General features: G+C 46.3%; 1 protein-coding gene and 1 non-coding gene across 2 annotated transcripts in view; both read left to right on the forward strand.

The window, feature by feature from the left end:
- LOC124717248 overlaps positions 1–21,262 on the forward strand; it is a 105,503-nt gene that overhangs the window by 66,578 nt on the left and 17,663 nt on the right. Inside the window, exon 4 of the mRNA XM_047244049.1 lies at positions 7,874–10,066. Within this exon, the coding sequence (XP_047100005.1) occupies positions 7,874–10,066 (2,193 nt within the window). The remainder of the gene's footprint in view (positions 1–7,873; positions 10,067–21,262) is intronic.
- On the forward strand, positions 12,017–12,091 carry Trnat-cgu. The gene has a single exon. It is a non-coding gene; the product is annotated as a tRNA-Thr (tRNA).

Here is a 21,262-nt window from a genome sequence, read left to right on the forward strand (position 1 = left end):
TATAACTCGTCCACTTGCTGGAGCTGACAGTAAACAAACGAAAACACCGGGGTCATTCACTCAGCCGTCTTTAGTTGAAGATTTGTGGGTGCAGTGTACACCGACGTGGAGCAGCAGGTTTGTGCAGAACCGAAGCCAGTAGAGCAGTAGTGACGGGTGTGCGTTCTCCTCGTGTTTACATTTGTTTGCTGTCAACTCCAGCAGGTTCATGACTTACTTTACCCTGCACTTTGCGCTACTACAGGAGAGTCATAGTCAGTTTTGTGTCACGTTTGCAACACTTTGCCGTCCGCACGTCTCGTACCAGTTTATTCGCTTAGCGGCGGCAGCGCTAATTCGGATTACTTGGCTTGTCGCCGGCTTCCCGTTGATGGCAAGCGTCAAACAAATTCTCTTTTGCGCGCTTTAATTTCTCCGGAAATCCTCTATTGTGCCATACCGTTCCACAAACTCGAATTTTCTTTTGAACTAACGTCTGTGCAGGTTCTACACCGTTATAATAATTATTCATGTAGAGGCGATGCCACTTTCCATAAGAAGGAGTCAGTAGTTCCATCACTGTTTGTGCTAAAGGTTGTCCAGCGCCGGAATATATATATTTAATGAGGAAATGTGTCCCGTACTCCAATCGCACAGCATCCGAATGCGTATCCCATATTTCGTAATTTTCGACGGATTGTAAACTTTAAAATTTAACTGTCCACGCCACGGTATCATTCCTTCATCGACTGAGATGTTTTGACGTAGATTAAACGTTTCTTCAAACTTTTTGGGAAAATAATGAATTACAAATTGCACTTTGAAAAGCCGATTTATTGTTGGTGTCGGAAAAATGTAAAAATGATAATATTGTCTGAATCAGTTGCGGGACATCGTTTTGCGAAATATTGGTATCAACGGATTCGTTGACCAGTCATCATCGATCCTTGCTTTTTTTTACATTTCCCATAAGGATAGCAACCTCAAACCATATTCTAAGTTCGGGTCCCGTAACGTTGACAAATTTGGCATTTTTTTAATCCAGTTTTCTTCTATTGCAATTTTGACTCTAATACTTCTTGGTTTCGTTGCTAATACACTCCTGGAAATTGAAATAAGAACACCGTGAATTCATTGTCCCAGGAAGGGGAAACTTTGTTGACACATTCCTGGGGTCAGATACATCACATGATCACACTGACAGAACCACAGGCACATAGACACAGGCAACAGAGCATGCACAATGTCGGCACTAGTACAGTGTATATCCACCTTTCGCAGCAATGCAGGCTGCTATTCTCCCATGGAGACGATCGTAGAGATGCTGAATGTAGTCCTGTGGAACGGCTTGCCATGCCATTTCCACCTGGCGCCTCAGTTGGACCAGCGTTCGTGCTGGACGTGCAGACCGCGTGAGACGACGCTTCATCCAGTCCCAAACATGCTCAATGGGGGACAGATCCGGAGATCTTGCTGGCCAGGGTAGTTGACTTACACCTTCTAGAGCACGTTGGGTGGCACGGGATACATGCGGACGTGCATTGTCCTGTTGGAACAGCAAGTTCCCTTGCCGGTCTAGGAATGGTAGAACGATGGGTTCGATGACGGTTTGGATGTACCGTGCACTATTCAGTGTCCCCTCGACGATCACCAGTGGTGTACGGCCAGTGTAGGAGATCGCTCCCCACACCATGATGCCGGGTGTTGGCCCTGTGTGCCTCGGTCGTATGCAGTCCTGATTGTGGCGCTCACCTGCACGGCGCCAAACACGCATACGACCATCATTGGCACCAAGGCAGAAGCGACTCTCATCGCTGAAGACGACACGTCTCCATTCGTCCCTCCATTCACGCCTGTCGCGACACCACTGGAGGCGGGCTGCACGATGTTGGGGCGTGAGCAGAAGACGGCCTAACGGTGTGCGGGACCGTAGCCCAGCTTCATGGAGACGGTTGCGAATGGTCCTCGCCGATACCCCAGGAGCAACAGTGTCCCTAATTTGCTGGGAAGTGGCGGTGCGGTCCCCTACGGCACTGCGTAGGATCCTACGGTCTTGGCGTGCATCCGTGCGTCGCTGCGGTCCGGTCCCAGGTCGACGGGCACGTGCACCTTCCGCCGACCACTGGCGACAACATCGATGTACTGTGGAGACCTCACGCCCCACGTGTTGAGCAATTCGGCGGTACGTCCATCCGGCCTCCCGCATGCCCACTATACGCCCCCGCTCAAAGTCCGTCAACTGCACATACGGTTCACGTCCACGCTGTCGCGGCATGCTACCAGTGTTAAAGACTGCGATGGAGCTCCGTATGCCACGGCAAACTGGCTGACACTGACGGCGGCGGTGCACAAATGCTGCGCAGCTAGCGCCATTCGACGGCCAACACCGCGGTTCCTGGCGTGTCCGCTGTGCCGTGCGTGTGATCATTGCTTGTACAGCCCTCTCGCAGTGTCCGGAGCAAGTATGGTGGGTCTGACACACCGGTGTCAATGTGTTCTTTTTTCCATTTCCAGGAGTGTATATTCAAATAGATCGTTCCCAATATATAATTCTACGGTACCCAAGACGCTCTGTGTATCTTTGGGAAATATGTGTGGACCCGGAGATCCTTCAAATTTATTATTGGTCCTCAGTAAATCATAGTCTGCGTTCTTCGTTTGATTCATCAGAATCAGTTAGCAACCGTAGCGTTCGCCGAATTCTTCTTGGACGTATTTCACTATCATCCGACGATTCTGCTTCACTTTCATTTTTTTGATATCCAATGTCTTCTTCCCAATCGGCCAATTCGTCCGGAACGTCAGACAAGACGTCCACGCATTCATCGTAAATAATAGTATCGTCTCTTTCGTCTGTTGTAAACATCAAAGTTGCAAGAAAAGAGACCATGCTGCTTAATGTTCCTTTGGTAGCTAAACAACATTTGCTAGACATTTTGTTATTTTGATTCCGGCCAAAACGTTACTTGTGGTGCTCAAGACAAAGTGGGCACCGATATATATAAGGAACATTGAAAAATTGTCCGTTTGATGGCGTTGGCGTAGCGCTTATGCAACGTAGCACGACTCCGATGGGGCATACAAGCACCGACGTGTAGGCAAAGGACTAGTACAGCCCTCGTGTCTTTCTGACGTGTGTGCGGTAAATGTGGAAACGTAAACTACTGTAACGTTATTACCAAACGCTACCAAACAGGAACAACGTGCTGTTTTCTTTTCTTGGCTGACGATGGATAAACGCCGGTAGACATCAACCGGAGAAAGAAGAATGCGTTTCGTGCATAACTTACGCCAGATCCGTTGTCAGACACTTGAGCTCCCATCCTCTAGTCCTGATCTCTTCCCGTGCTATTATCACACCTTCGGTCCCTTAAGAGAGGCTTTGGAGGGTCGACGATTCCTGTCGAACGAGGGTGTGGGACAGGAGGTGGTCACGGACTTCTTCATGCAGCAGGACATGGTTGGTGTTTTAACAAACAGGTATCTTCAGCTTGGTGGGACGATGGGCTGATTGCTTCAGTTTCACAGTGATTTTGCGCGATTGGCGTACTGATTTTGGACTCTAAGCCCTTCGAATGGAACCTTTTTGATCACTTGTTGTACATATGTGGGGTCATTTGTGAAACGCCCTTTTTATTTTGTGAAAGTTGCACTGATTCTGGACTGTAAGCCCTTCGAATAGAAACTTTTTGATCACTCGTTGTACATATATGGGGTCATTTGTGAAACACCCTTTTTATTTTGTGAAAGTTTCACTAATTCTGGCCTGTAAGCGCTTCGAATGGAAACTTTTTGATCACTCGTTATACATATATGGGGTCCTTTGTGAAACACAGTTTTCATTTTGTGAAAGTTTCACTGATTCTGGACTGTAAGCCCTTCGAATGGAAACTTTTTGATCACTCGTTATACATATATGGGGTCATTTGTGAAACAGCCTTTTTATTTTGTGCAAGTTTCATGATCATGAAAAAGGTTTCTACAGTATCATTCAACACGTTAAAGCAAGTATGATTTTTTCGAGAGGTTTCTAAACTCATTGTGAAGTATATAGTTCCATTAAAAAAATGTGCAGTGATCTTACACTAATTAACATTGGTATTCAAATACTTTGCAGTGGTACCTGAGAAATGAGCTACAATTTAAAAATAAAGAATCAGCTATTTGGTTGTAAACACTGCTAAATGGGACTGTTAGTGCATTAAATTGGAGGCCAATTAATTGGTATCTTAATCGATAAGTTTATATCAAACACTTTTTTACTAACTAGGACCATACTTCACACTGAAGTCGGTGATAGGTGGTAAACACCCATTTGCAATTAATTCCCAAATGGCTACTTTGTGGACCCCCATTTACAGGAAAATTTCTGCTTCTATTATTGGATACTTTCACTTGTACCAGTTTTTATAGTTAATTATGATATCAACCAAATTTTATACACACACTACTTGCTATCTGAGAAGCAGCACTGCAGAAGCTAGAACCTCGTAGCTCCCAGAGGAGCAGACATACAGGTGTAAAGAGTTTTTGAATCCCTGAGATGTAGGCTGTCAAGCATAACAAGAATGTTCTGCAGTTAGTATCGTCATACATTGCAGGAGCTACACTTACAGATGGACAAGGCTTAGGAAAGAGATGGGGATGAGATGGACAGAGAAACTGGGGGTTGGGAGCGGGGGGGGGGGGGGGGGATTCACAGAGAGACGGTAGTAGCTGATGGACATAAGGAGAGGGGTACGAGGGTATGGAGAAGCAAGGAGAGTAGGGAGTAGGAGATGGACAGGTTAAGGTGAGAGGATGAGGAGGACAGAGAGTGGGTAGGGAGAAGGAGATGGACAGATTAAAGTGGGAGGAAGACGTGGATAGAGAGAGGGGAAGGACGAAATGTGTGGAATACATGTGCACAACACATACTTGGGTGACGTTATGGATAAAAAGCTAGAATACATTTACAGTGTCCTACCCTAGCCAAAGCTTCACTCAGGAGCTCTAAGTATGTATGGTGAATGACTTGTCTCACTAGTGATAATAATTTATATATGCAAACTTTTCTCGTGAATCAGTCTACCTATTAGTGGAAACCACGTTAAAATCCCTGTCATAGTATTGGCAGTACTAGCAGTGGAGAGTATATAAAGTATGCTGGGGGGGGGGGGCGGGGGGGCAATGCAGTCGTTGTCGTAGTGCAGAACTCGAAAAGGGCGCAATCACTGTTTTCAGGCCAAGGGTGGAAGCATTTCCGAAACGGCTAAATTAGTGAACTGTTCACATGCTGCTGTGGATAAGTACATGGTGCATGGAAAAATGGTGCTATCCATATTGGGTACTCTGACAACTGTGGTGCACCAAGGGCCACAGATGATGGAGCTGAATGATGACTGTGGAGACATGTATGGGGGAACAGGCGTTCAACTGTTGAGCAGCTGACCACCAGATCAACCAAGGATTTGCCAAAAGTGCCTGCTCAAGGGCTGTTCAGTGAACTTTGCTGTGTATGGACCTCAGCAGCGTGCACCTGGCTCACGCACCAATGCTGACTGCTGTTCACTGGAGATGGAGGCTGGAATTTGCACGCCAGTGCCGCAAATGAACGGCCGCTGAGTGGCGACAGGCGGCTTTTCCAGATAAATTACGTTTAATTTTCCATTGGATATATGGCCATTGTATGTAAGACGTGAAATCTGAAAGAAAACAAGGAGGGAGCATTATGATCTGGAAAATTTTTTCGTTACATTCTTTGAGTGACATCGTCATTCTGAAAGACACAATGAGTCAACAGAAGAATGCCTCCATCATTGGGGACCATATCCACCGATACATACTATTTGTTTTTTTTCGACACGATGGCACTACCGGCAGGACAATGCTAAGTGTCACACAGCTCGCAGTGTACATGTGTGATTCGAAGAGTTCCAGGATGAATTTGTCGTACTTACGTGTTCACCATACTTCCCAAGCACAGTTGAGAATCTTTGGGACCACCTCAGTGGGGCTGTTCGCGCTACGGATCGCAACTGAGAAACCTACCGCAAATAACCACGGCACTTGAGTCTGCATGGCTCCGCATCCCTGTCGGTGCGTCCCACAACCACACTGGCTCTCCTCCTACCGTGTCTCACGACAGTCCATTCTGAAAAATGCTGCTTTTCGGACTTTCGATGGGTGGTCATATTAACGTGGTGGACAGTGTTTAATAGGTTGTGGAAACAATAATTTTGTGTTGCACATTGACTTGGTGCATGTATTTTAATAGGATGCCATTTTGGCGACCTGTGTGTCCTCGAACGTCCACAGTTATCTAATCAGGAAAAGGGGACTTGCATGTTAAGTGGAATCTTAACCATATATTGATCCTGGCAAATCTTCACATTATTGAGAGGTGAATGCTAGGTTAAAGGCAGACTGAAGAGTCGATGCTTCTGACAGGTCTAAATGCCCCAACCTTTTGGAAAGTGCTATACTACAAAACTACCCCGCCCAAAACAGATTCTGGTTAAGATTTGGTGCTCTCCCAGAGTTGTGGTGGCTGTTTACTTTGCTACTTTTCCTGACAGATGCCGCCCCCTCTTTCGCTGACCATCTGTAGCTCCCATCATTGAATTGAGAAGTCATTCCAAACGCCAAATAAATATGGAACAGATAAAAATACATATACACACACTTATCATTTAACATACGTAAATCACATCAGCAAAGCCTTCTCATAATTGTATCTATTAGTGAAAATCGATTCCTGAGATTAGCCCAAAAATAAAGACAGAAAAACACAGCACAGCACTTTAATATATCATAATAGAAACGTACTGTTTCTGCATTTATCGCTAAAGCGCTAAAGTAATTGTTGTGTTTGGTCGAGGGGACAATGAGTTTATGTAGTGGCTATTTCAAAGTAGTTTTCAAATCTATCGTTGTTAAATATGTTGGAAGGGTCAGAGCTATCAGCACGTACACAATGTAACAATTTCTTTCACCAAATGCCACTTCTCTATGCACGCAATTCATGTTTATATTTATTCAACTTGGCTGACTTGAGTACAATAGTGCTAGAAGTGAAAACACTGCTTTAATATTAACGGAATAATTGAATTCTGTCTTATAGATAAACAAAGCAAATGGTGAAGTTTGATCAAGGGAATGTGAATATTTAGGATTTTGCCTAATACTCGTCTGTGAAAAGTAATTTATGTTGTAATTTATGCATATTAATTAAAATATGGTGTTGTAAGGGAAATTAGATATCTCAGTCGAGTTATTTCGACCTTCTACTTTGACTGAGGTAAACTATTTCAATAAACTCTTTCTGAAAGCGTCTGATCCAAATAGTGCAGTACTATCGAATCATAGGTTTGGTGCAGTCATGCCAACTAACTTGTTGTGCATAGAATTATTACTGCTATCACTTTGTGGATAAGTTGTATTTCTATTAATAGATGATAGCAACTTTGTCTACTTTCTAGAAGACAATTAAAATCGAAATTCTGGATCACATGTTGATAACCTCATGTGCATGTATAGTGTAGGCAAACTTAAACTGGCCCAGAAAATATTTCATGCACTTTATATAGATGACACAACGTACATTGTCTGCCCCAGATACGAATGATGGGAGCTGAGTTGTGTATCTCAAGGTGCACGAAATATTTTATGTCCCACTTTTAGTTTTCCCATACGTTATATATAAAAATATTTGTACATAAGGAACAGGAAATTGGAAGCAATTTTGTTTTGATGTCAGAAGTTTATGTTATATTACGTCAGAACCAGATTGTAATATTTACAAAGTTCAGTATCTTGATTTTATAGTTTCTTGAATAATCGAAATGCCGCATTAAAAAGAATTTAAACTTTTGAAAATGTCTGAAATTAACTTATTAATTTTAATCATCTACAGGTACTTGTAGACGACGATAACCGTGATAACTCCGACATTTTCTTTGAGCTGATGGAACAGATGCACACTGACCGCCGCCTGGTGATTGCCTCAATGACAGAAAATAGCTGCTTCATTGACACTTGCCAATCTTCGAACATCAGTGACGACAGCTGGAATGAAAGCTTGAATATGAAGGTCAGACTGAATGGGGACCACTACGAATGCCACCTGAGGGACCTTATGGGAGATGCTGACACCCTCAAAGCAGTGGTGGATGGGAATCCGGCACTGTTGTTGGCCCTGGCACAGTTGACTCAGCCTCTGCGGATGGGCCAGGAGTTGGAGCCACTGCTGTCAGACTATTCTCCAACGAAACTGGTGGAGCGGCGTCTTGTGGCGACCGAGTTCTTCTCGTCTGTGGGGCAACAGGATGTGTGCATCACCGACAGTGCATCCTACAGACTGCTATCGCACGAAATTGGTGGACATACAGTGTCGAGTGTGGCACATGTGGGCAGTGTGTTCACTTCATCAGAAATAGAGTGGCCCCTGTTTGCGTTAACTGACAACCTGGAGATGTCTGTTATTCGAGAAATCTGTAGAAAACATACCAACTGGAGTATTTATGTGTTACAATTTGCTGATGATGGGTGGGAGATTCTTTACTTTCAAGGGAACCCTCGTAAGATTCGAGACTATGTAAGAGAGAAGGAGAGAGATCAGCTTGAAGTATTAGATGCCGCTAGTAATACAGTAATTGTGGAGGGGAGGCCTGGTGTGGGAAAGTCGACGATGCTGTCCCATGTGGGGAAGCAGTTAAAAGATAGGGATTCTGCCTGCTGGTTATTGAGAGTTAATTTGTTGGACTTTTACACAGTTTTTGATCACTGTGACAGTGGTACAATAGCCCTAGAAGACATCTTACAGCAATCTGTCTTTAATAAGGGCGATGAGGGCAGGCTGGAGTACGCACTGCTTCACCACAGCCTGCTGGAGTCACCGCGAGTCGTCTGTCTCGTGGACGGCTTCGACGAGGTGTGCCCAGATTACGCCGACAAATGCCTCGAGGTGTTGTCTCTGCTGACGCCACATCGGGGGAAGCTCCTGGTGACGACGAGACCAGCGCCAGTGACACAATTGGAGACACAGATGGGTGTGCTGGCCCACACACTGCGGCCTTTCAGTGATCCAGAGCTACAGGAGTTCTTCACTCTTCACAGTTGGAGGCGAAACGTCCCATCCATTAACGGTCTCAAAAAGAGTGTGAGGGATCTCCTGAGAATTCCACTCTTCGCCAAAATGTATGTGAATCTGTCAGGGGAAAGAGCAGCAATATACGATATTGTGACGCTGTACGAGGATTTCTTCCGAAATAAATTCAGGAGGCTTTACGAGGAAAAGTGGGGTGACAACATGTCTGCTCCCGGCAAGAGGAAAGAGATCGAGGCGGCGAGGAAGAGGCACGAAGATCAGCTGATGCTCCTCGCAGTGTCGGCTCTGGTGCACAGTGCGGACGAACCACTGGGTCCGTCACTCGACAGTGACATCTTCGTAAAAGCTGGAATCGTGTACGAGTTCACTGACAGTAAACCCGTGTTCCTGCACAGGACGTTCGCCGAACACTTCCTCGCTAAGTGGTGCTTCGTCGGGTTTCGAGAGCCGAGCTGTGCGACGGTGTACCGAGAAGCGTACGTGGACGGGAGCCTCGAGTTCTTCCTGGAATCCTTCGACCGCAGGGCAGCGAGAGGGCGGCCGCTGCTGCTGGCCGTGCTGGACGGTGACGAAGGGGAGGTCGGGGCGCTGCTGGCGGCGGGCGCCGACACACCCGGGGAGGCGGACGCGTGCGGGCGCGGCGCGCTGCACCTGGCGGCGGCCCACGGGGCGGGCTCCTCGCTGCTGCTGCTGCGGCTGTGCAGGCGTCCGCAGGAGGGGGCCATGTCTGCCGAGGACGCCCTGCTGCGGTGGACGCCGCTGCGGTACGCCGCGGAGGGCCGCCGCTGGGCTGCGGTGAAGGCGCTGCTGGAGGCCGGCGACGACGTCAGCCACCTCGGCGACTTCCGAGGGGGCTCGCAGGACCCCGCGCTGCTGCGGTCAGTGTTCGACCGGGGCGGCTACCGAGCGCTGTTCAGGCACGTCCTCCGGGAGTGTCAGGGAGCTCGGGTAACTCAGTGGTTCACTGCTGGAGAAGGCCGCATTTCTGCACAAATACAGGTAAATTAAAACAGCGTTATAGTTACATTATAGTTGCAACATTAACATACACTACTGGCCATTAAAATTGCTACACCAAGAAGAAATGCAGATGATAAACGGGTATTCATTGGACAAATATATTATACTAGAACTGACATGTGATTACATTTTCACGCAATCTGGGTACATAGATCCTGAGAAATCAGTACCCAGAACAACCACCTCTGGCCGTAATAACGACCTTGATATGCCTGGGCATTGAGTCAAACGGAACTTGGATGGCGTGTTCAGGTACAGCTACCCATGCAGCTTCAACACGATACCACAGTTCATCAAGAGCAGTGACTGGCGTATTGTGACGAGCCAGTTGCTCGGCCACCAGACGTTTTCAGTTGGTGAGAGATCTGGGTGATGTACCTGTGGTCTAGGGGTAGCGTCTTTGATTCATAATCAAAACGTCTTCGGTCCCGGGTTCGATCCCTGACACTGCCTAAATTTTGATAAATAATCAGCATTGGCAGCCAAAGACTTCCGGCATAAGAAGTCAGCCTCATTCTGCCAACGGCCTTGTCAAAGAGGGTGGAGGAGCGGATAGAGGTTCAGGGCACTCTCTTGTCCTAGGGGTGGGAAATTGCCCCTAAAGGCGGAAGAATCAGCAGAAGGCAATGGAAACCACTGCATTAAAGACACGTAACGTGTATCCACAGGACATGTGGCCTGTAATTGAAGAAGTGTCATGATGATCTCTCCATTGGCAAAAGATTCCGGAATATTCACCCATTCGGATCTCCGGGAGGGGACTGCCAAGGGGGAGGTTACCATGAGAAAAAGATTGAATAATCAACGGAAGGATAACGTTCTACGAGTCGGGGCGTGGAATGTCAGAAGCTTGAATGTGGTAGGGAAACTAGTAAATCTGAAAAGGGAAATGCAAAGGCTCAATTTAGATATAGTAGGGGTCAGTGAAGTGAAGTGGAAGGAAGACTAGGATTTCTGGTCAGATGAGTATCGGGTAATATCAACAGCAGCAGAAAATGATATAGCAGGTGTAGGATTCGTTAGGAATAGGAAGGTAGGGCAGAGGGTGTGTTACTGTGAACAGTTCAGTGATCGGGTTGTTGTAATCAGAATCGACAGCAGACCAACACCGACAACGATAGTTCAGGTATACATGCCGACGTCGCAAGCTGAAGTGAAAATCTCATTCTGGAAACATCCCCCAGGCTGTGGCTAAGCCATGTCTCCGCAATATCCTTTCTTTCAGGAATGCTAGTTCTGCAAGGTTCGCAGGAGAGCTTATGTAAAGTTCGGAAGGTAGGAGACGAGGTACTGGCAGAAGTAAAGCTGTGAGTACCGGACGTGAGTCGTGCTTCGATAGCTCAGTTGCAGAGCACTTGCCTGCAAAAGGCAAAGGTCCCGAGTTCGAGTCTCGGTCGGGCACACAGTTTTAATCTGCCAGGAAGTTTCATATCAGCGCACACTCCGCTGCAGAGTGAAAATCTCATTCTGGAAACATCCCCCAGGCTGTGGCTAAACCCTGTCTCCGCAATATCCTTTCTTTCAGGAGTGCTAGTTCTGCAAGGTTCGCGGGAGAGCTTCTGTAAAGTTTGGAAGGTAGGTGACGAGGTACTGGCAGAAGTAAAGCTGTGAGTACTGGGCGTGAGTCGTGCTTCGGTAGCTCAGTTGGTAGAGCACTTGCCCGCGTAAGGCAAAGGTCCCGAGTTTGAGTCTCGGTCGGGCACACAGTTTCAATCTGCCAGGAAGTTTCATATCAGCGCACACTCCGCTGCAGAGTGAAAATCTCCTTCTGGAAACATCCCCCAGGCTGTGACTAAGCCATGTCTCCGCAATATCCTTTCTTTCAGGAGTGCTAGTTCTGCAAAGTTCGCAGGAGAGTTTCTGTAAAGTTTTGAATGTAGGAGACGAGGTACTGGCAGAAGTAAAGCTGTGAGTACTGGGCGTGAGTCGTGCTTCGGTAGCTCAGTTGGTAGAGCACTTGCCCTCGTAAGGCAAAGGTCCCGAGTTTGAGTCTCGGTCGGGCACACAGCTTTAATCTGCCGGGAAGTTTCATATCAGCGCACACTCCGCTGCAGAGTGAAAATCTCATTCTGAAGATGAACAGATAGAGAAAGTGTATGAGGATATTGAAAGGGTAATGCAGTATGTAAAGGGGGACGAAAATCTAATAGTCATGGGCGACTGGAATGCAGTTGTAGAGGAAGGAGTAGAAGAAAAGGTTACAGGAGAATATGGGCTTGGGACAAGGAATGAAAGAGGAGAAAGACTAATTGAGTTCTGTAACAAATTTCAGCTAGTAATAGCGAATACCCTGTTCAAGAATCACAAGAGGAGTAGGTATAATTGGAAAAGGCCGGGAGATACGGGAAGATTTCAATTAGATTACATCATGGTCAGACAGAGATTCCGAAATCAGATAGTGGACTGTAAGGCATACCCAGGAGCAGATATAGACTCAGATCACAATATAGTAGTGATGAAGAGTAGGCTGAAGTTCAAGACATTAGTCAGGAAGAATCAATACGCAAAGAAGTGGGATACGGAAGTACTAAGGAATGACGAGATACGTTTGAAGTTCTCTAACGCTATAGATACAGCAATAAGGAATAGCGCAGTAGGCAGTACAGTTGAAGAGGAATGGACATCTCTTAAAAGGGCCATCACAGCAGTTGGGAAGGAAAACATAGGTACAAAGAAGGTAGCTGCGAAGAAACCATGGGTAACAGAAGAAATACTTCAGTTGATTGATGAATGGAGGAAGTACAAACATGTTCCGGGAAAATCAGGAATACAGAAATACAAGTCGCTGAGGAATGAAATAAATAGGAAGTGCAGGGAAGCTAAGACGAAATGGCTGCAGGAAAAATGTGAAGACATAGAAAAAGATATGATTGTCGGAAGGACAGACTCAGCATACAGGAAAGTCAAAACAACCTTTGGTGACATTATAAGAAACGGTGGTAACATTAAGAGCGCAACGGGAATTCCACTCTTAAATGCAGAGGAGAGAGCAGATAGGTGGAAAGAATACATTGAAAGCCTCTATGAGGGTGAAGATTTGTCTGATGTGATAGAAGAAGAAACAGAATTTTCGCACAATCAGCTTAACAGCTCATGCATCGAAGCTGGTTACAAGAATAATATACAGAAGAATGGAAAAGAAAATTGAGAATGCGCTAGGTGTCGATCAGTTTGGCTTTAGTAAAAGTAAAGGGACGAGAGAGGCAATTCTGACGTTACGGCTAATAATGGAAGCAAGGCTAAAGAAAAATCAAGACACTTTCATAGGATTTGTCGACCTGGAAAAAGCGTTCGACAATATAAAATGGTGCAAGCTGTTCGAGATTCTGAAAAAAGTAGGGGTAAGCTGTAGGGAGAGACGGGTCATATACAATATGTACAACAACCAAGAGGGAATAATAAGAGTGGACGATCAAGAACGAAGTGCTCGTATTAAGAAGGGTGTAAGACAAGGCTGTAGCCTTTCGCCCCTACTCTTCAATCTGTACATCAAGGAAGCAATGATGGAAATAAAAGAAAGGTTCAGGAGTGGAATTAAAATACAAGGTGAAAGGATATCAATGATACGATTCGCTGATGACATTGCTATCATGAGTGAAAGTGAAAAAGAATTAAATGATCTGCTGAACGGAATGAACAGTCTAATGAGTACACAGTATGGTTTGAGAGTAAATCGGAGAAAGACGAAGGTAATGAGAAGTAGTAGAAATGAGAACAGCGAGAAACTTAACATCAGGATTGATGGTCACGAAGTCAATGAAGTTAAGGAATTCTGCTACCTAGGCAGTAAAATAACCAATGACGGACGGAGCAAGGACATCAAAAGCAGACTCGCTATGGCAAAAAAGGCATTTCTGGCCATGAGAAGTCTACTAATATCAAATACCGGCCTTAATTTAAGGAAGAAACTTCTGAGGATGTACGTCTGGAGTACAGCATTGTATGGTAGTGAAACATGGACTGTGGGAAAACCGGAACAGAAGAGAATCTAAGCATTTGAGATGTGGTGCTATAGACGAATGTTGAAAATTAGGTGGACTGATAAGGTAAGGAATGAGGAGGTTCTACGCAGAATCGGAGAGGAAAGGAATATGTGGAAAACACTGATAAGGAGAAGGGACAGGATGATAGGACATCTGCTAAGACATGAGGGAATGACTTTCATGGTACTAGAGGGAGCTTTAGAGGCCAAAAACTGTAGAGGAAGACAGAGATTGGAATACGTCAAGCAAATAATTGAGGACGTAGGTTGCAAGTGCGACTCTGAGATGAAGAGGTTAGCATTAGCACAGGAAAGGAATTCGTGGCGGGCCGCATCAAACCAGTCAGTAGACTGATGACCAAAAAAAAAAAAAAGAGAGATCTGGAGAATGTGCTGGCCAGGGCAGCAGTCGAATATTTTCTGTACCCAGAGAGGTCCGTACAGGACCTGCAACATGCGGTCGTGCATTATCCTGCTGAAATGTAGGGTTTCGCAGGGATCGAATGAAGGGTAGAGCCACGGGTCGTAACACATCTGAAATGTAACGTCCACTGTTCAAAGTGCCGTCAATGCCAACAAGAGGTGACCGAGACGTGTAACCAATGGCACCCGACACCATCACGCCGGGTGATACGCCAGTATGGCGATGACGAATACACGCTTCCAATGTGCGTTCACCGCGATGTCGCCAAACACGGATGCGACCATCATGATTCTGGAAACAGAACCTGGATTCATCCGAAAAAATGACGTGTTGTCATTCATGCACTCAAGTTCGTTGTTGAGTACACCATTACACGCGCTCCTGTCTGTTATGCAGCGTCAAGGGTAACCGCAGCCACGGTCTCCGAGCTGATAGTCCATGCTGCTGCAAACGTCGTCGAATTGATCGTGCAGATGGTTGTTGTCTTGCAAACGTCCCCATCTGTTGACTCAGGGATCGAGACGTGGCTGCACGATCCGTTACAGCCATGCGGATAAGATGCCTGTCATCTCGACTGCTAGTGATAAGAGGCCGTTGCGATCTAGCAGTACTTTCCATATTACCCTCCTGAACCCACCGATTCCATATTCTGCTAACAGTCATCGGATCTCGACCGACGCGAGCAGCAATGTCGCGATACGATAACCCGCAATCGCGATAGGCTTCAATCCGACCTTTATCAAAGTCGGAAACCTGATGGTACCCGTTTCTCCTCCTTACACGAGGCATCACAACAACGTTTCACCAGGCAACGCCGGTCAATCGCTGTTTGTGTATGAGAAATCGGTTGGAAACGTTGCTCATGTCAGCACGTTGTTGGTGTCAGCACTGGTGCCAAGCTTGTGTGAATGCTCTGAAAAGCTAATCATTTGCATATCACAGTATCTTTTTCCTCACGGTTAAATTTCGCGTCTGTAGCACGTCATCTTCGTGGTGTAGCAATTTTAATGGCCAGTAGTGTATTTTTAGGTGATATACGATTATTTTCTTTCCCTTAGGGAGTGGATAACCATTGTTTAAGCTTATCTTGATGGTACTGGGCCCTGCAGAAACTATTACAATTTTGTTATAGGCCCAACAGTAACACTACAGAGAGAATGTGAAAGATGAGAGTAGTAATTGATGAGTAACAGAATGTCATTTTATGACACAATAACTGAAGTCAGTTTTTTTTATCTATTTATTTTAAAATTACATACGTTAGACGGCCACCATATCCTGTGACGCAGTGACAGACGCGATGAGTGGAGCTATGCACTACTTTCAGCAGGTTTTCCTGTAGAACTGCCTGAACCTCTTCAAGGTGGATTCCCCTCAGAATCTCTAATTTGGAGGCTTGTGATGCTTACATTTGGCACTCGATGTGCCCCGACAGAAAGAAATTGCAAGCGCCCAGATCGGGAGACCTGGCTGGCCACGGTATATCCCCGAAACGCGAGACGGCCCTGCCTGCGAACGCCGTGTACACCGGTCCCATCACATCTGCCGCCGTCGTCGCAGTTTCCACGTCTTGCTAGAAATAAACTGATACCAAATCAACGCCTGCCTCTGCATTTCAGCAGTCAAAAAAGTCGTCAGGACGCATCTGCAACGTTCCGAATTGATTGTCATTAAAAAAAGACTTTTTCGTGGAGTTCCTGTGGACGGACATTACTCCATTACCGCTCGGTGTGGTTGTTGATATGGCCTGTCATTTCAAAGTGTGCCTCATCCGACATAATCAGGTTGGGGAGAAAGTCCCTATTCTCGTCCAAGATCCGTACTGTGTGACGCGCAAGCACCTTGCACCTTATGTTGCAATTCGGCAACGGTGGATGCTGCCTCAGGAGATCGAGCAAGTTCTCAGTTGTCCATGTCCCAATTTGCTGGCAAGCGCTGCTGTTCCACACTATGAAGGCCACACTGCGTCGCATTAGCCGTGTCTCGATGTGCGTCGTCGTGCTGACGAAGCTCGTCAGCTGCCTGTGGGAAGGCATGACGGTAAGGCTGACATAACAGCCTGCGCACTGCGGCGCGGACGGGTTGCTTCGTCCTGCAGGAACGCCAAATGTGACTACGATTTCTGTCTGATGACACGAAGTCTGTAATGCGACATTTGTGTAGTGGGCGAATGCACTCCGCAATGGGCCGCTCAACATGTCAGAGGTCTATATGGTGTCACACCAGAACAAACTTTTAATATGTGAAGATGCAAGTTTGCGAGACAAAACGCTGTGAGCCAGATGTGTTTTCTATGAATCTATGGATGTGGGGACATCAGCATTTTGCCACACGTTCTCTCTGCCAATGCGTCACATATTAGTTAAAGGTTCCATTCGGTTGCTGCATAAGTTCGTACCGTTTTTCCATAAGTTCTATAAACATCACAAGCATTAAAAATACACATAACTGACACTTTATTCATCAATGATATATTCTCCCTCATTATTTACAGCAGTCTACCAGTGCTGGAGTAACTTTTCGATTCCGCGACCGTAGAAACCACGTAGTTTTGAGCCGAAGAACTCGTCCAGCCATGTTCTTAGTGTATTTTCATCCGGAAAAGAAGTTCCTTAAAGGTTGTTCTATAGAGAGCGGAGAAACTGAAAATCTGAGAGGGTAAGATGTGGTGAATAGCGCGGCTGCAACCCGACTCCTCTACAGTGTTTTTCGTCAGTCTAGCAAAATGTGGACGGGCGTTATCGCGGAACAGCATCACTTGAGGCAGTCTTCCTGATCGTTGTTCTCGGAGTGCGTCTGCAAGGCGTCTCAGCTGTTGACAAGTAAACGTCAGCAGTGGTGGTTACAGCTGCGGGAAGCAATTCACAGTGTGTACCACTGAGTCACTGTTCCACCAGATCCATAGCATCATCTCTTGTACGGGGAGTTGCCGCTTTGTTTCCACTCAGCCAGTTAATCTCTCCCCTACGTTAGCATAGAGACATCACGTATCGTCACCACTAACGATTCGGGATAGGAACAGTCGGTGTTGTTCACGAGCCAATAGGTGATCAGCAAGTAGAGATGCGCATATCGCCATCCGCTGAGTTTTGTGATTCTGCCTTAGATCATGCGGTACCCATATACCCAGTTTTTGAACACTTCTCATTGCATTCAAACGTCGCACGATCGCGGGATGATCTCAGTTCGTCTCATTTGCCTATTCTCGAGTACGCTGACGCGGATCATTGTGGATTTTAACGACCATCATCAAACTCCAGAGATCTTCCTGAAAGTGGAGAACAAGTAATACTAAGAGAATCCTTGTTGAAACGAGAAAACCATTTTCTTGCCGTGATCTGCCCAATGGCGTTATCCTCATACACGGCGCAAATGTTTCTGTCTGCCTCCGCTGCTGTCGCCCCTCCATTGAACTCAAACAGTAAAATACGTCGCAATGTTCCCATTTCTACAACTTGCACTGGAGTTCTTAGCGTCCACAGCTCCACTCGAATGACCAAATGACAATATGCAAACTTAAATAGCAATAGCCATCTACAAATAAAAAATGCCAATCAATAAATAAATCCATAGCAACCGGAATACCAATATGCAAAACAAAAACGCCACGATCTTATGCATCAACCTAATACATCTACATCTACATACATAATACACACACAACCAGGTGGCGAGTAGCGGAGGGTGCCTTGTACCACTACATGTCAGCTTCTTTCCTGTTACACTCGCAAATAAAGCGAGGGAAAAACGAGTGTCTACATGCCTCCTTACAAGCCCTAATCTCTTTTATCTCCTCTTCGTGGTCCTTACGCCATGCGGAACATAGGTTGGTGGCAGTAGTACTGCTCTGCAGTCAGCCTTAGATGCCGATTCTCTGAATTTTCGCAGCAGCGCTCCTCGAACAGAACGTCGCCCACCATTCCCATTTGAGTTTCCGACGCATCTTTGCAATACTTTCGCGTTGTTAGAACCTTCCGGTAAGAAATCCAGCAGCCCCCCTGTGAATTGCTCCGATGACTTCCTTATGTGCGCGTTCCAAACACTGGAACAGTAGTCTACCCAAACGTGGGTCGCACCAGCGTCTTATACGTGCTCTTCTTTACTGATGAACCACACTTTCCTAAAATTCTCCCAATAAACCGAAGTCGACCATCCGCCTTCCCTACTACAATCCTTGCGTTCTCATTTCATTTCATGTTCTTTTGCAGCGTTATACGTGTGTCAAGTACCGCACTGCTGTTGCTGTGCTGGAACGCTGTTGATTTCTTTTCCTTCTCACGTGGCTCAGCTTACATTTTTCTACACTCAGAGCTAGCTGTCGTTCATCACACTACCTACAGATTTTCTCCAATTCACGTTGTATGCTCCTACAGTCACTCAGCGACGACGTGTTACAGCGTCTTCAGCAAACAGCCGCAGATTCCTGCTTATTCTGTCTACCGGATCATTTACATTATGTGATGACAGCTGAAGAGGATCGTAATGTGCAATAGGCAGACATCTATCCAGACCATCACACAGGAATTCCAAAATGCATCTGGGTCCACTGCAAGTACTATGAGAGTTAGGCGGGAGGTGAGAAAACTTGGATTTCACGGCCACCGGCTGCTCATAAGCCACTTACGTGTCAAACGCGGCCTCACTTGGTGTAAGGAGCGTAAGAATTGGACGATTGAACAGTGGAAAAACATTGTGTGCAGTGACGAATCACGGTACACCACGTGGCGATCCTATGGCAGGGTGTGGCTATGGCGAATGCTCGGTGAACGTCATCTGCCAGCGTATGTAGTGCCAAAAGTCAAATTCGGAGACGGTGGTGTTATGGTGTAGTCGTGTTTTTCATGGAGGGGGCTTGCACCCCTTGTTGTTTTGCGTGACACTATCGCATCACAGGCCTACATTGATGTTTTAAGCACCTTCTTGCTTCTCACTGTTGAAGAGCCATTCGGGGGTGGCGATTGCATCTTTCAACACGATCGAGCACCTGTTCATAATGCACGGCCTGTGGCGGTGTGGTTATACGATAATAACATCCCTGTAATGGACTGGCCTGCACGGAGTCCTGACCTGAATCAAATAGAACACATTTGGGATGTTTTGGTACGCCGACTTCGTGCCAGGACTCACCGGCCGACATCGATACTTGTCCTTAGTGCAGCACTCCGTGAAGAATAGGCTGTCATTTCCCAAGAAACCTTGCAGGATCTGATTGATCGCATTACTGCGAGATTGGAAACTGTCATCAAGGCTAAGGGGTGGACCAACACCATACTGAATTCCAGCATTACCGATGGAGTACGCCGAAAATACCAACGGTCCCGTTACACTTCCCTGGGCACTCCTGGCAACCCCCTTGTCTCGGATGAACATTCGCCGTCGAGGACAATACGCTGGGCTCTATTACTTACGACGTCTCCGAGCTACTCATAAATCTGGGAACCTCTTCCGCATGCCCGTAACTTCGTTAACAGGCGGCAGCGCGCCACCATGTCAAATACTTGTCGGAAATCTGTTGCCCTACATCCATGGTTCACAGGACATGTGACAATAGGGCAAGCTGAGTTTCGGACGAGCGATACTTTCTAAAACCGTGCTAGTTTGTGGACAGAAGGATTTTCCTCTCGAGAAAATTTATTATATTCGAACTCAGAATATGTTCAAGGATTCTGCAGCAAGCCGATGTTAAAGATATTGATCTGTAATTTAGCAGGTCTGTTCTAACGTTTTATGTACAGGAGTCACGTGCGCTTTTTTCCAATCGCTTGGGACTTGGAGCTGGGTGAGAGGCTCGTAATAAATGCAGGGCTCTGTCAGGACCTGGCGACCCATTTGCTTTCAACTCTTTCAGTTATTTCTCTACACCAGGGATGCTGGTTTCTATGTTGTACACACGGGATCTGTGCGATCATCAAACGACGGTACGTTTGCGTGATTTTCCTACACGAACGATTTCTTAAATGCGAAATTTAAAACTTAAGCTTTACTTTTGGTATCTTCTACTGCCGCACCAAACTGGTCAACCAGTGACTGGCTAGAAGCCTTAGACCCACTTAAGGATTTTGTGTAAGACCAGAATTTTGCTGGCCGGAGTGGCCGTGCGGTTCTAGGTACTACAGTCTGGAGCCGAGCGACCGCTACGGTCGCAGGTTTGAATCCTGCCTCGGGCATGGATGTGTGTGATGTCCTTAGGTTAGTTAGATTTAATTAGTTGTAAGTTCTAGGCGAGTAATGACCTCAGAAGTTAAGTCGCATAGTGCTCAGAGCCATTTGAACCATTTTGAACCAGAATTTTCTCCAGATCTCGGGGTGATCTTTTGCTAAGGCATGTCGGTGGTAGTTGTAAATTTCGCGCATCGATCTTTCTATAGACGAAGTAACTTTTGCCTGTCGTCATCTTGGCGCTCTCTTTTGAACGGAGAGTGCAACAGTCTTTGCTTCCTCATCATTTTTCGAATTTCGTTATTAAACTACGGTGGGTATTTTCCGTCCTTAATCCACTTTCTCGGCACATAGTGCTCCAGAGCACGTCCATCGCACTGGAACTGAATGACGTTAATGCATTGTCTAAGTGGTATGCTAAGAACTGTGTACCTACCCTTCCTAGCAAAAATATTCTCCTAGCCTTGTTGATTAATTTACAAACTTTAGTAACCGAAATCGCTATGATGACATCATGGTCAACTATCCGTGTATCTGTAGTGATGCTGTCGATTAGATCAAGCCGCTTCTTTGCAGATGCAACGTCTGAAATGTTTCCACTGGATGTGAG

Source organism: Schistocerca piceifrons, chromosome 9, assembly GCF_021461385.2.
Source record: "Schistocerca piceifrons isolate TAMUIC-IGC-003096 chromosome 9, iqSchPice1.1, whole genome shotgun sequence".
Taxonomy (NCBI): domain Eukaryota; kingdom Metazoa; phylum Arthropoda; class Insecta; order Orthoptera; family Acrididae; genus Schistocerca; species Schistocerca piceifrons.